Source organism: Zonotrichia albicollis, chromosome 2, assembly GCF_047830755.1.
Source record: "Zonotrichia albicollis isolate bZonAlb1 chromosome 2, bZonAlb1.hap1, whole genome shotgun sequence".
NCBI classification, from domain to species: domain Eukaryota; kingdom Metazoa; phylum Chordata; class Aves; order Passeriformes; family Passerellidae; genus Zonotrichia; species Zonotrichia albicollis.
Window position 1 is genome coordinate 70,078,106 of NC_133820.1, and position 16,216 is coordinate 70,094,321.

The 16,216-nt window shown below is 36.2% G+C and overlaps 1 protein-coding gene across 1 annotated transcript in view; it reads left to right on the forward strand.

Annotated features, from left to right (window-relative positions):
* Positions 1-16,216, forward strand: part of VWA8 (von Willebrand factor A domain containing 8) — a 191,082-nt gene that overhangs the window by 144,298 nt on the left and 30,568 nt on the right. The window contains exons 36-37 of the mRNA XM_005487303.4: positions 5,397-5,478; positions 7,434-7,638. Of these exons, the coding sequence (XP_005487360.2) occupies positions 5,397-5,478; positions 7,434-7,638 (287 nt within the window). The remainder of the gene's footprint in view (positions 1-5,396; positions 5,479-7,433; positions 7,639-16,216) is intronic.

Below are 16,216 nucleotides of genomic sequence, written 5' to 3' on the forward strand. Positions count from 1 at the left end.
AAAATTCCCAAAATATTTGTGTATGGTAGAATGGCTTGATTTCATCAGCAGAAGAAACTATTCGTGATTTAGTCCCTGTGTGAACTCTCTGACCCAGACTAAACATTTTATTCCAAATTAACTCAAACAGAATGAATGATCCAATCTGCTTGTCCTCATTTAACACAGATCAATTTCCCTATGTAGAGAAACCCTTTTATTTGTTACCAAGAGGATAAAACATTTACTTGACTAAAGAAGCCAAGTCAAGGATATTAACAAGGTAGAAAACTTCAGTTACCTCCTTTTGTAACTGAAGGAAAGATTACCTCTTAAAAAGATTAAAGTTAATAAAATTAGTTGGAGTTAGAATCTTGGAAGTAATTATACAACTTCAGGCTGTAATCTTCTCGTACTTTATAAAATGCAGAATGGTCACACTCGGTCACTTTTTCAGGTTTTCACAGAAAAAATAAATCTGAATAAGAAGAAGGTTGATTTAGAAGATAAATCTTCTGAGCTTTTTCTTAAAATTAGTTTACTAATTTGGGAGTGAGAGAGGTATCTTCCTTCAGTGCTTCCAAATAATACCTAAATTGAGATCTTGAAACAGATCTAAAAGATCTTTTATTTCTAAAAACCTTTAAGTTGTTCTGCTATACAACACCTTGTATTGCTAGTTTATTATGATTAAAAACCAGGGGGCATTCTTCATGAATCCAGGATACCAGTAATCTGAGCATATTATCAGTCTGAGAATTGGCTTCTGTCTGACCAAGCAGTTTAATTTTTTCTCAGCTGTGATGAAATATATTTATGAATAGAGATTCATAGTTTTAAATGTATAGAAAATTGTATGAGGTTTACACAGTGCTTTATGTGGCCATTTAAGTTGAAAGATTTCATGCCTTGAAGATGATTATCATTGATTTTTCTTTTGTGAATGATGTTATAATTTTTTAAATTACAAAGACTAATTTTAACTGAATCATGTTTAATGTAACCTTACTGATTCAATAAATGGGACCTAAACAAGACTCTAGGTCTTCTGTTCCATAGCTTTTTTCAGGACTTTTTCAAGACATTTCCATTTAACAGCTAGTGGCTGGATTTTCTAGTGGAGGTGGAGCTATGTGGGAAATCCTGTGGTGACCTGTGCTACTCAGCATGTAATGAAAAAAATTGAAAACTTAACAATGAGGTGACAGTGCTGATGATAGTGGTTATTATTCATTGTAGGAAGGATTTACCATGGAAAATTATGAGAAGGACTACAATTCTGAATTCAATAGAAATAACAGGTGAAATTCAGTGTAGATGAATATGTGGAGGAAGAAAAAATCCTAATTTTACATCATAAAAGATGGGGATGATGAGAACATCTTACAAGCATTATTTTGCTGTCACGATAGACGGTTTCATTAAGATAGCAGTTCAAAGCTCAGTAGTGCTTGAAAAAATCAAATGAAATGTTAAGAATACTAGGGAAGAAACAGAAAAAAGCAGAGAACGTCTCTGTGCTGTTGTACAAATCCACATGTATTTAACACTGTTCAGTTCTGGTCCTCCATCTCTAGGTGGGAGAAGGCTGAACTGGGATAAGTTCAGAAAAAGACAACAAGAATGAGCAAGATTGCATTGGCCAATCCTCCAACATGTGAAGACAAGATCAGGAGAGGGACATATGGTAGAGTTCTACAAAAACATGTATGGCATGGAGATGGGGAAAAAACCAACAGTTTTGCACTCAGTACCAGGGTTAGGGAGCAGCTAATGAAGCTGTTAGGAACTTCATCGGAACAAACAAGACATAGTTCTTCATGGAGTACTAACCTGTGAAACCACTTCCCAAAGGATATTGTGAATGTTTCTTTTTCCAAAAGAAAACTGGACAAACTCTTGGAAAGTTAACTAAATACATAGATATCAAAACATAGACAGCACATTCAGTTTAAGAAGCCCCAAGATTGGAACTGGTTGGTGGCTTGAGGAAAATACCATGTGCACTTGTCTGCTCTTACACATTTCAAGCAACTAGCTACTCTTGGAGACAGGATACTAGATTAGATTAGAGGGGCCTAGTACTGCCCTTGTTATGGCACAAATCAAAAATATTTCCAAGTGAAAAAGAGAAGACAGGAAAAGAGAAGCATGTGTCTTTGTGCTCACTTGGAAGGTGAAATAATAAGGTCATAGGCCTCATGATCTCCATTTGAGATTCTGATTTTGCAACCTTCTTTGCTGGACTGTTGTTTCTTTTGGAGTTTGCCTCTCAGTCTCACTGATTGACAGAGTATTTGATTGAATACACATTACCTACTACCAATTCCTGCTTAACAGTCTTGGTCCCTTGAAATTCAGTGCTGCTTTATTCCTCATTGTGCTCCATTGTTTCTGTATTGGAAACCTGTAGTTACTTACCTATGAAAGTTTTATCCTTCCCTGGGAGATGGTAAAGGGAAGCGAAGGCATCCTGCTACGTGAAATCAAGGATGTGTCTGTCCCTTGAAGTTCTTGCCCTATTGTCTTCTGCTGCCTTTGAGAAGTTTTTATATTTTTGATTTTGTTTCCATATCTATCAGATTTTCTTTCTCATCTTCTGGGACAACTGGTCAGTTCTGGCATACAGCCTACCATTTCTATTAATAATTCAAAGTACTCAGCCAAATTCTAGCATGCTCCAATATGTATTAGTGAAGCTGTTCCAGGAACAATAAGCAAAGAAATATTTGTCTGTATGTTTTATTGGAATTGTAAACCAAAAGATAGTTATTTTTGAAAAGAAATTATAATAAGTAATAATTTCCCCAAAGACTGCCAAATAGATGTATGGACACAAAATATAAACTCAGACAAGAGATCGTGGCAAAATCCAGCGAAGAAGAACTAATGTTTATTCTAAAAACAAGACTGTAAAGATGAGGGACTACTTGAGATCAAATATTTACTTGGATTCTCAGCACTTTCTATAGATGAACATAAACCAACACCCTATTACTGAGTTTGTGTCTTTTTGAGTATGACAGTAACTGGAACATGTAGTGTAACACAATGTCACCAAAATAGCCCTGACACATCATCTGGTCCACCTGTTTATATAGGGACAGGATGACACGTGTACTCTCTTCTTAACTGAGGTTTGTCAAACAATTGTCCTATTGCATTGCTTCGTTCTCCTTGTATAAGAAAAACTTTTCATGGTATCTATCTTTTTTTTCTCTAAACAAAACTGAATACTTCATGTCACCTTCACTCACTCATGATAATATCACTCTCTTTATAACAATCTTCTCAATAGGATTGGATGTATTTTTTTAAAAAACCCTCTGTTTAGACGAGGAAAAAAAAATATTTGCATTTGTCCTTATAACCCATCTGTTCTGGGCACTTTGTCATCCTCAGGACTACTTCGTGTCACAGAACGATGGAATGGGTAAATTTGGAAGGGACAGCTTGAGGTCATCTGATCCAATCTCCCTGCTCAGCAGGGTCCTCTGGAGTATGTTACTCATGATTGGATCAAAGCAATTCCTCTCCAGGGAAGGAAACCCTACAATCTCTCTGGGCATCCAGTTCCAGTGCTCGGTCACTATCACAGTAAAGAAGTTTTTCTCATGTTCAGGTGCATAATTTTCTGTCTGTTGCCTCTTGTCCTTGGCGCCAGAGAGCGGAGCCTGGTCCATCCTCTAACACCCTCCCTTTAGATACTGACAGACATTATTGAGGTCCCTTCTCAGTTTTCTTTTCTTGAGGCTGAGCAGGCCTCAGTCCCTCAGCTTTTTCTCTTAAGAGAGTTGCTCCAATCTCCTCATCATCTTCGTAGCCCTCTGCTGGACCTGCTCCAGGAGCAACGTCCCTTGTACTGAGGAGCCCAGATCTGAACATTGTGTCTGTTTTCCTTAAAGCTTCATGTCTGGAGCTGTGCATAGCTCTTCTTCTCCGTCAGGCTTTGGCAAAAGAAGAAGAAACTGCACTTGTTCATGTCTAATGTTCACATTTCATCGTCAAGATTCTTGACTGCAGTTCTGGGGCCTAGCCAGCAGTTCTTGTGTAGCATTTAAACATTTGATGGCCTTTTTGTCAGCTTCCTACTCTGCAATCCTTTGTCTTTTTATTGTCTTTAATTTGTTTGATTTGTGTTCTTTCTCTAATTTATTAACTTAATTTTTAATTCTTATCCCACAGTTCTACCCTTTCTAGTTCAGTATCTGCCCTTGTTCTAGATCTTCATCAGAATTTTTAGTGTGTATCTTACTCTTCATTACTAACAAAAGAGAGAGAGCACATTTTAAAATAGTAACAAAATCTAGGGGAATGCAAAAGTGGTCTTTGGCCCACAAACCTGCATTTTTCCTGACCTTTTTCCCTTGTTTCTGATGTGTGTGATATTCCCATTTTTATGAAGATTAGTAAAGTGCACAGACCTGCTGTTGTAGGTATGTATGCTATGGATATATAAATACATTGGATATGCATGAGGTGCTGCTATGAGTTATTCTGTGTGCTGCTTTGAATATTAGATCTCCTTATGCTGCTGATCATGTTGGTCTTTTCTGTGTGTGCTCTGTGCAAGCATCAGCACTTCTGCAGGTAAGGTCGGACTCCTTCAGGTCACGGAGGTGAGAGATATGTTGTTTTGGAGGAAAATCTACACTTGATTTCATCTTGGGACAATGATATTTTGTATCCATACTGGGCAGTGTGATTCACTCTTGTGGTTTCGTTTCTGAAAAACTGCATCAATTTACTTTAAACAGATCAAAGTCAGCTCCTAAATGGAAGCCACTTCTGAGGCCAGGCACAGGGGCTGGCAAAAGCCAGTGTAGGCACACAAATTTCTTTCTGAGGGAAGGACCATATATTAGCTGTATTCATTAAACTGTCCATAAACAGAATATTTAATGCTTGATAGTCTAGGGCCTGAAAGTTATAAAATCATTACATACTGAGAATCTGCCTCCAAAGAGTGGTTCAATTTCAGGGGACAGTGTGTAGGTTGGTACTATTGAGAAGTTTTCAAGTGGAAGTCATAAACACAATATTTTGAAATGTTCCTCAATATGCTATTAAAGTCAGATATACAACTGACATTATCTTCAGTGACAGATCAAAGCAGCAAGGTAGGGACTGCAGTAATGCTTGAATAGTGCTTTTGTGAGCAGAGCTATATTTGTGAGTAATTTTGACATTTGCTGTATAAATACATTGTTCTTTTGTAACTGCGACTGTCTGATTACTCACTATCGTAATAATAAAACAATTCCTTTTTTGCAAGTTGTATTCCTGTATTGAATATGAAAGCTTATCATTTTCTTACAGGTACTGTATAATAAAATGTTTAAATTTAATCTGCTAAATGCAAATGCAAGAACCAGTTAATCATGCAGCTGGAAAATAACATGTTTGTTTGTTTTCAGATGTCACTCCTCCACCAGCTGCTGGATACTTGGAAGTAACAGATCTTAATTCAAAGAAAATCAAATACATTGCAATTCCTGGGTAACTGATTTTATTGATTAGAGCACTGTCATCTTAGAAGAAGAGTAATTACTACTTTATGATAAGCAAATATTTCTTTTGATGTGGAAAATAAGACTGATTCATACCTAGTGTAAAATTCTACAGACATTGCCATATATTTTTGCCAACATAATTTATCTGTTTTTATTAGATAATGCTGATGAAAATGTATCAATTAGTTACTACATATGAAAGGTAGCTTTATCTTCTGATTTTCGTTCCCTTTTTTCCTTCCCCCTCTTCCATCCACTTTGTTCTCAACCTTCTTTCATTATGGTTTGCAGTCTTCATTTTATCTTCCTTTTTCCCTAGCTTTAGGATCAGAGAAAGACAGGCAAAATGATCCAGTGCCAGGTGTTAGGAAACTGGGAATCAAGTTACTTTGAAAATAGCTTGAGCTTTTCTGTGGTTCTCCCTTTGGAAAGTATACATTCCCAAGTATTTTATATGATAAATTAAAATAGCCAGATTCTGTGGCTTCTCTTTGGTTTTAACATGTGTCTCTCACAACTGTAGAGAGTGTTTGCAAATGTTTTATTGAATAAAGATATATTTTAGTCTCAAGTTGTCATTTTCTACTGTAATAATAAACATTTTTTAAATGGCACTCTCTCCACTTTGCATATTTGAATAGCCCATGTATAAAACTCACGAATAAATTTATTTTTATAAATGAAAAAATATTATATATTTTTTAAATTCTATTCGCATATTGCTGATTTTGACAGTACTTCTCGTTTAAATTCATCCTTGTTCATTAATAATCTGGGGGAAATTCTAATTAACAGAGAATTATTTTTGCACTTTCACCATTTATAATTGGTCCATTGTCCTACATCTTACACAGTCATTCAAAAATTAAAGACATTATGATAAAAATAGTAAGGAATCACTTTATTTTTCACTAGGATTTTGTAGGAAATAACAGAAATTACAAAGCTATTTTTCAACATTAGGACCTTTAAGCTAGCATTAGGATTTAAGCTGTGTATGGCAGATCTGAGCAGAAGTCCAGATTTTTAAATGTATTTCAGTAATAACTGATGAGTAAAGTAAGTTTTCATCATATATGAAAACATTCATATATGTATGAATAGTTCTCTGTTAAATTCTAGCAACCTTTCTTCCTTCTGCCAAAGCTAGCCCAGTCAAATGCTGAGATGACTCTTTCAGCTGAGTTGCTACATGGTGGTTTCAGTCATAGGTAGAAGCATATGGGTTGCTCCTTCTTATATTTTTGAAAGTTATTAATTTTGCCATTCGTGCAGGTTGCCAAGTCCTGTATGCATATAATTAACCGTACTGAAAAATGTATAGATTCTTCCCTGCATTGTCTAAATTTCCCTTCATATTCCATACTTATTAGACCCTGTCTTTCAGCAGTAAATTTTTGTCAGCAAGCTGACTGTTTTAAAAAGTGCTACAATTCTCTGTACTTAAAGCTGTGTCATTGTTGAATGAGTATTTAAGTCTTAATATTTTATTAAAGCACTAGAGAAAGGTGTTACTCTAAGTTGATGGAAGTGTATTTTCCTCAGTGCTCGGATCATATTCTCTCTATTTCTATTTAAGTTTAATATTTTTCAGTAGCATCTTTAAAAATTTTTGATAATCTTAACAGTTTTTTTCCTAAAGATGGACAGCTTTTAGATAGATTAGATATTCAGTGTATCTAAACTAGAGCAGTAGTTTTGGCAACATGTTGCCTTTCAGCCTATTCTTTTATACTGCTTCTTATACAGTCACATGTCTTTTGGTTATGTCCAGTTTCAGTAGGTGGAAAATTTCAAACAAAATAGTGGGTCCACAGGGCTGAGTTGCAGTCTCTCATGAAATGAGGATGTAATTTCATTTAATTGTCACCTTAACTACAGAAATACTCATCCCCCTTTTAATTGCAGCTTCAAAAAAAAAATCATATTCATGTTTTTCAGGTCAAAGTCTCTCTCTCCATATACATCTTGGCTCTCTACAATCTCAGATGCTGATGCCCTGCTGGCACCACTGGGCAAAGTAGGTTTGGTTACTGTGGACATGGGAGGAGGTGTGAGGCTTTGGGAGACTGGGCTGGACAGCCTCCAGCAGTCACTGCAGGATTGGAGGAACATGATAGGCCAAGAAGATGGGCGTCCTGTGCAGGTAGGACTTCACAAAGCTGACCTGAAAAATGTAACAAAATGAGCTGTGGAGGAGTTTTCAGCTGGGAAAGGAGTGGAGAGGAGAGCTGTTGAAAAACACTTTGAAGTAGAAGTGCACCTGTGAGAAAAATTTAATAGACTTTTTCCCTGGAAAAAGAGGCACTGTAGCTTAATTTGAAAACATTTTGTAGCTCCTGTAATTATGGTTACTGACAGACTCTTTGTGTTACACTGTTTGTATTTTTGCCAAATTCCAGCGCAATCAAATGCAAATAAATCCTTTATCTCCTACTGATTTTTAACTGTAACTTTCAGAATGTAGAATAATGAAATTATTTTTAAAGAAAGTTATATACTTTTCCAGAGATCAAATTCTTTGAAAAAAATATTGGAGTTTTACTTTGAAAAAGAAACTTGAAACCTAGATGAAAAATGCCTTGAATTCACAGTAGAGCCTTTGGCTGATTTTGATAATTTTCCCAGCTGAGCAGAGTTGCAAGGATCTCCATACAGCCATGTTCTCACGTGGCATGTTTAGGGAGATGCTGAAAATACACAGCATATACATGTGTGGTGTGTATGCATGTAAGTATGTAGGTATATATGAGTGTTACTGTACCAGCTAACATGTGTGATTACCATTGCAACACAGAGGGAACATTCAGGACTCTTCAGTTGCATCTTTAATTAGAATGGGAAAACAGAATAAGTCTATTCAGAATTGGATCTCTCTCTGGTTTTGGTTGGGGTTTTTTTGTGAATAAGATATATTAGGCCAAAATGTCTTTTACTTTCTTTTCCCACTCTTAGCTCCCTTTCGACAAGATGTTCTGTGGTTACAGAGACTTGGGCAAGAACTGATGTGTTCTTGTTGCAGCAAATGCCACTCATAAAAGTCATGAGAAAAGGAAACTTACCCAGTAGCACCTTCATGCTCCTCACTTGTGGCTTTGCCAGTGGCACGTGCATTACCAGTGCAGTAGCACTAGCACCATCTTACGGTCAGATATAGTCAGTTTATACCAGCCAAGGGAATTTTAATAGTTATTTTTTATTTTTTTCCTTTTTTAAAATGACTTGTTATTTTATTTGACTATATTACTATATTGCAAATAATAGCCAACAAATGATTAGACAATACTGGCTTGGAAAGTACACTCCATAAGAAAATTTAAGTCATTTTAAGTCATAGAAATCTCAAGTAGCTATTTCAAAGAAGGCTAAGAAGTTGCCCCACAGTCACACAGCAGTTTTCAAAATCTGCTGTAGAATTGCTCTCCACTGACATCCATTCTAGGCGCACTCCAGGGTAAAGCCTCCTTAGAATATCTTTCTTTTTTCCTTTGTCAAACCAGTGGTTTGTCAGAACTGAAATAACATGCTCTTTTGTTGCCACATTGTATCACAGTACAAGCTGGCTTGTACTGGGCAAATTAATTCAGCTCCCCAGCCACCTCCATAAAGCAGCCCGTGACTGTCAGGAACTCCAACCAATTATGTTCCTTGGTAAGCTGCAAGCATATCACTGGTCCAGCATCTGGGGGATGTAAAAGATCAGACCAATGAGCCATCCAGACTGGGTTTTTCAAATGCCCATTATAAAGAAGGGCAGAAGAATAAACTCTCTCTGTTGCCACATGAACATTGGAAGAGTGGTTCTCTTTGTCTCTGACCCACATCACCCCACATTCACACTCTGATTTGTGCTAAAGGACTGGAACAAAACCTCCAATGTGATCTTCTGACATGCATGATTATCACTAACTTCTGTTTCCCTACTTTACTTTTCTGCTGTGCTTTGAATGGAAAGATAATGAGACCTAAGAAGCCTTGTTTACAAAGGCATTGCAGAGCAATAAGAAATAAATTAGGTCTTTTATTTTATGTAATCTTCAATAAGATAATAGACATGTAGTTGCTGTGTAAACTCTGTACTTTGATAATTGGAAATGAAGGCCTTCTCCTTTCCTACCTAATTTCTCAGTAGGCCTAGACATAAAAGCAGTACTTTATTAAGGCATTCATTTCTGGAAATGAAAGGATCCTATTACCTTAAAAACGTATTCATGTAGCTTCCCTGTGTAATTGAGCATAGCAAGAACATGTCTCCTGATCCAGGGACAATTACTTTGCTAAGAATGCTGCAGCTAGCTATTTCCTGATACCTGTTTTTGCAAAATTGGACATATTTTGGAGCCATGTGTTGATCTGATCATTCAAGTGTATGAAAATTTCCTCTGTTTGTATAATGCTGCATGCGCATGCTCGTGTTAAGCAAGATTTCAAGTCTAATGAAGTTTCTCTAATTCTTTAACTAAACTCATCGTTCCCAATCATCCTGTAGCAGAAACTCACTTTAAGAGAATTTCCAGTGTTCCACATATCACCCACCCACCTCCAATCCCCCCTTCCCTTAAAACTGCCACTTTTGCATCCCACAAAACTGCGACAGGCTTAGCAAAGCTAATTATCCCTTCATGGTGATGTTCTTAGACCAATCCAAGACCTGTCCATGTGGTTAGGGACCACTGATCTGCAGAAACATAAACTCTTTGAGTCTTCTTGACCCTTTAGAGAAAAAAGAATTGGAGAGCTTTCAATATAAATATAGTTGCAAAGAATTGGAATCAAATCTTCAACCAGGCTTCAGTTGGAATATTGGTGCTATCTTCTAGGGCTGCATTTTTGCTTTCACAAACACGTTAGCTCTGAGAAGGAGGCTGGATATACATAAGCAATGAAACAGAGGAAAACAAACAGCTGTTCCACTTGTAATCAGTAATTAGGCTCCCTTGATATAATTTGTGGCAATCTTCATAACAGTCAACATTTGTTTTGTATTGTTGACATACTCAGCAGAGTTCAAACTGCTGAAGTCTTGAGGCTACCAAATTAGTTTATCAAAATATGGTATATGTTTACAGAAGCCTACATTTATACAGGCAGGTCAGAATTTTTTGTCATTTATTGCAGTTTTAAAATTGCAGTTACAGTTTAAAATTGCATTTATTTCAGTTTCAAAATAATACTACAGTATTCTGAAATTATTATATTGGAGTGTCTAAAATACAACATCTAAACAAAATACTGTATTTTCTAAAGCTGTGAGCTCTACTCCAAAAGCCATTGAGCTTTTTCACTGTTTCGTGTCTCCAACAAAAAGGTCACTTCATTATCAAATACAGGAAGAGAATTTGAAGGACAATTTATTTTTTAAATCTTGCCATAAATTTCTGTGCCGATAGGCAGCCATTGATAAGCTTATGTTTCTTTTTTCATCCAAGGGTTGTTGATGGAAATTAAATAGAACAGCACTGATTACATTCTGATACAGTTCAGACATTGTCTTTTAGTAAGCATTATTTAGTAGTATGTCTCATTTAGATAAAGTACAACGCTTACATAACAAAAATTAAAAGGTGCATCATTTAGAGGTATTTCAGTAGATGTTAAGGCGTTTATTTGTGACTATTAGCAAAAGCATTTAGTTCTGTATTCACTCTACTTAATGTTCTCCTACTGTAGACTGTTGTCCACAATGTTTCATGCTATGTACTCAGTATGCCATTGTTTTCAGAACTCCCAGGACATTCCCAAACCTGTAAAGTGCATAAAAATATATTTAGTCAAAGATTGCAAAAGCCTTGCCATCTAGTTGATGCTAATATGTATCTGAACTGTAAATCTGATCCACAACATTTTTTTTAAATCCGAATGTAGTCTTGATCTAGGTAATATCACCATGCAAACTGACATCCTGAAACTGAGGATAGTCTTCTGTCATTTCAGTACCAAGGCTGTCCAAATAAGTGATCTGATTGATTTAAAAAAAAATTCTTGTAAACTGAGACAGTTTTTTTGGAGTCTGTTTAATGTATTTGTGGAACCTGCAGTTATATCATGTCCTACATACATGAGATAGGTTTTTGAAATAGCAGTAGTGCCCTCTGTTTGTGGCTGTATATAAAGGCCTAATGAGTTAAGTAGTTGAGATTGTAACTATTTTGATTTCCTATGTACTGATCTCTCTCATTGTCTGTATAGGAAGCCTTCCTCATAAGCATTCAGGTACTTAGTTGGAAATTAATTAATATTTACATCTAAGTGAATAGTTAGCAAGAAAAAAAAAGAGAGACTTCTTTCCATTTTCCCATCTTTCTGCTGTCCTAAAACAGGGTCACAATTTCCTGGTACATTCTAGATCTTAAAGATCAAGGCCTGCTTGTTTTACAGTACACTTCTTTATCAAGGATGGATATTGCTTTTGTCTCTGGCCTGTGACAGAGCCCCACTCTAACATAAGTGTTCTGTGTAATGTGTGATTTTCCTCAGAAAGTTAAAAAGCTGAAACTTTTGACTCAAGTTATATCTCCTATAAATCTAGGAAACTCAGATGGGTTTCCTAGATGATTCAGGTTCAGCCAATATGATGTCAAGACCAGTGTAGGACTGAGCAGAGCAAAGATATAGCATGTGTGAATTGAGTGGGCACCAGCTGTTTAAAAATAGACAAAGAACATTTACCCATGAGCAAGTGCATGTGTTGTGTAGAACCTGAATAATACAACACCTACACCATCCCACCTCCCTAGTCTGAAGACTGATGGGCAACACTCAGCTGAAACAATGATGTACCTCTTTGTAGGTGTGTCAGTCCAAAGGAAATGTGTAAGAGAGACACTGACACCTTAGTATGAAACCAGGCCCTTCCAAAGAAAAGGATCAACCTGGAAACATTTTCATCCATTTTTTCCTCACTTTGCTTTTGTGACTTCACCTGACATAAAGGTTGAACTGGAGTCAAAGTTGAATACACTCCTGAAGTATTCATAATGCCGAAAATCTCACATTTCCTGTTGAAGTTAAAAGAAGCCCAATCACATTGAATTAGGTGAGGGGTGTGCAAATGTAACTGTGTGTATCTGATGTATTCACACACAGGTACATGTATATATTTGCACACACACACACGCTCATTTTTTTTCCCAGTTGTCATACCTAGACAATGGTTCTCTTGAATTAGAATTACCTGAAGAGATCATCATAACTTTGCAGATAGCCAGTCCCACAGGGACTGTGTTTCATAATGAGCAAGAATTGAAAGTCGATTTGGATAATGATCATCTTATTCCCTTCCTTGAATAGTCTCATTTATTCCATTCATATTCCATGCAGCTAATCATGTAGAACTCTACATGAAGTATTCACCCCTTTAAGTTAATTCATATTTTTTTATTTCATTGAATGCATCCCTTTTTTCTCTTGTTATTTTCTGAAGCTGTACTTTAAAGTTCAGGTTAATGTGAGTTCACCTGATGAAATTTAATTTTTTAGGTTGGATGTTTAGCTAAAGAATAATCAATTCGAGAGTTTCAGTGATTCCAACTTGCTTATGTTTTCTGCTCAGAATCTACTTTAATCTATACTTATAGTTTGGGGATTTTCTTCCTTTATAAAAAGTGACATTTTACTTCATTACTTCATAATGTAACAAAATAACAGCCTTTTCCTGATGTTAAAACTGAACTGGGCAAAGCTGCAGTTCTTGAATCGAGACAAAAGCATGACCTTTAGCAAGAGTGGCTGGTTCTTCTCCCCACCACCCTCCCTTTCTCTTACTTTCTACTTTGCACCAAGCAGTCTTTCCGACCACATGAGGGCATCAGTGGGCTAATAACAGTGATTTCCCTCAGCTTTTAAATACTGTCTGTGCAAACCCCACAAATTATGATAAATACATGCAGTGGAGAGTTCTTGCAAGTTTGGAATAACCATATGATGGCATTCTGAAAACCTGCACAGGATCCCAAAAATCTTGAAATACTGCAGATTGCAGAGTTATCTAGTCAATAGGTGGATTCAAAGATATAGATTGATAGCACTTCCAGTTCTGAGATCCATGAGCCCCAAATCCACTGTTTAGTTCTGTGACCTCTTCCCGGGCCACATAATTTATTCAGCTGAGGACTAGCAGCTGTGTACCAGCCCTTGAATGAAGGCATCTGAGTATGGGGAAGCATGAGACTGGAAAGCTGTGAACTCACAAAGCTGAATAAATGCATATCTCTAAAAGTATTTATGGGATAAAGTAATTCAGATAAAGATCATTGGCTCTCTGTCAGATACCTTTTATATAAATTTCCTCAGCTTGAGTGAGGCCCTTGTTAGAAGCACAGTACAAACACTTCTAGAATACATTCTCTCTCTTAAGGAGATCTTCCAGTCTAATTGGAGCAGACAGACAGAGCAGGAGGGAAATAACCTTAAGTTTCTATTAGAGCAGTCTGATGCAACACAAAGTTCCCTTTCTTTCTCTGACCTTCCTGTGGAAGCCCAGAGTCCTCATGGGTGAAAATGTCATTACCTCAACACACTGTCTTGAAGATCTCAAAAAGTCTGCAGCAGTGCACATTGCTGACATAAAGGCTGGAGCTCCTCACACCAGTGAAATCCTGCTGTCCCAGAAGACAAGTGCATACTAATAATTATGCCTTAATGTAAGTGGTTCCCTGATTAGTGAAAGGACAAACATTGGGAAAATTTAAATATTCTGATACCTTACACTAATGCCAATTATAAGAAACTTTCCTTTAGAAAATAAAATGTAGTAGATAGTAAATAACTTCTGCCTCTGCTTCTTAAGGACAGCATTGACAAGGTCCTAGGAATACAGAAAATCAGGCTTTTCTCCTTCCACATGTAATTTTTTTCAACTTTAATTTTACCCTGTGGTCTTCAGTCTGGACCATTCCAAACTAACATCATGTGTTCACCTATCCCATGATTCTAGCTTGTCTAGGAGGTCTGTCACAGTCATGATAAATAACCAAGCTTGATGTTATCTGTCTCCTCTGATAATATTTCATAGTGGATTGGAATACTAAAAAAATGACGACCTCACATCTTATAGTTGAATAGAACTGACTAGGGAATTTTAAATAATGACACAGGAATATGGACATTACATAGGTGTTTACATAACAGAGGATCCATTACATTAAACAAATGTATTATATTATTTTATTACTTTATTTAGTGTTCCAGCTTTTAAGCCACACACTGTGTATTTGTGGGCAAAATACTCTAATGTATCTCCTGTGCACAGTTTCTGAATTGGTTCAAGTGACAGCATTTAGTTCAAAAAAGAGACCACTGCAGAATTTTGTACAGTGGTTTGGTTTTTTAAATTTATTTCATTTGCAAGCTAGATGCAGCCTTTTATAAGCTTCACTCCAGATCTCCACCTCTACCCCATCCAGATTCACTTTTCTAAAATGTCATCAAAGTTTGATGATGCTTTCAACAATTCTGGTATTCAAGACAAAACCTTAATGCCTGCCTGAATTTTAAATGCTACTTTTAGAATTAAATATTCACCTGAGTCAGATGATGCATGAAGCTTTATTAGTTCAGTCTGAACTCCTGAAAAGTTTTACAGACAAGAAAAAAATCAAAATGAAGTCAAATAAAAAAAAGAAAAGATATTAAAAGTTTTGTACTGCAGTGTGATAAATGTTTTTTTTCATTTCAAGATACAGTTGAAGAAACAGGATGTATTTCACACATTTTTATTGTCTTATCTAAGATTAGACATCTTTTCTGTGGAAAAATTACTTGTGGACTCAATTTTTTGCTGTTATGAACAGAAATTATGCTATTAATTTTTAGTACGTAGAAAAAAGCTGTACATGATACAAGTGAAAAAATTAGAAACCATTAGAGGGGGTTTTGCCTGTTTATGTCTTTCTCTCACTAGTTTGTATAAGTAGATTATAAAAAGTTTTCTTTCTCTCTTTAGTGCAATCAATTTTCTGGTAGAGTGTAAAACCACAATGGAGCAGGCAGGTTAGCCTGTTACCTGCCTGATGTGCAACTTCTTTGCTCTTTAAGAATGTAATGCAGAAATTCATGCTGCTGATAAAGATTGTGTTAGAGGAATGTTCTTGTGACCTGTACAATGCAGCCGAGGATAATATTGGGGGGGTTAAGGTTGGAGAAGCTCAGAAATAAAAGAAAAACAATTCTTTTGTTTCAGGGAAGCATCAGTCTTTTGCACATCTGCAGAAGTACATTCTGCATTCCATGGAACACATTTCCTAATCCTTTGTGCCACTGTGGGATGGATTACTTAATGCCTTTTTCACATGGAGTACAGTTGTGTTTTGTTACAGTCAAAGTCAATCTTTTTTCATAATAACGTATGAGAGTGAAAGCAGATTTTGTACTGATTTTGATAATGAAATTACCATTATTCCCAAATCACCCACAAGGCAAAAATCTACAACCTTTTCCCTTCTTTTCCTGCAATATTCTACTGATACATGCTCAATCTTTGTCTACAGAACTAATGAGGACAGCAAGTTAAAATGCTTTATGGTGTTTTTAGTGGGTTTATAGTCATATAACTAATATTTTTCAGCAATAATTTAGTGCCTTTCATGGAAAGTAACCAGTTTTCTTCATTGACTAAACTGCCTTATTTAATATGTTTTATGTTAATGAAAAGGCAAAATATCAGATTAACTATTTCCTTCCACATCTCAGATATGTTATGCTAAGAGCAGGTATCTTCTAATTGG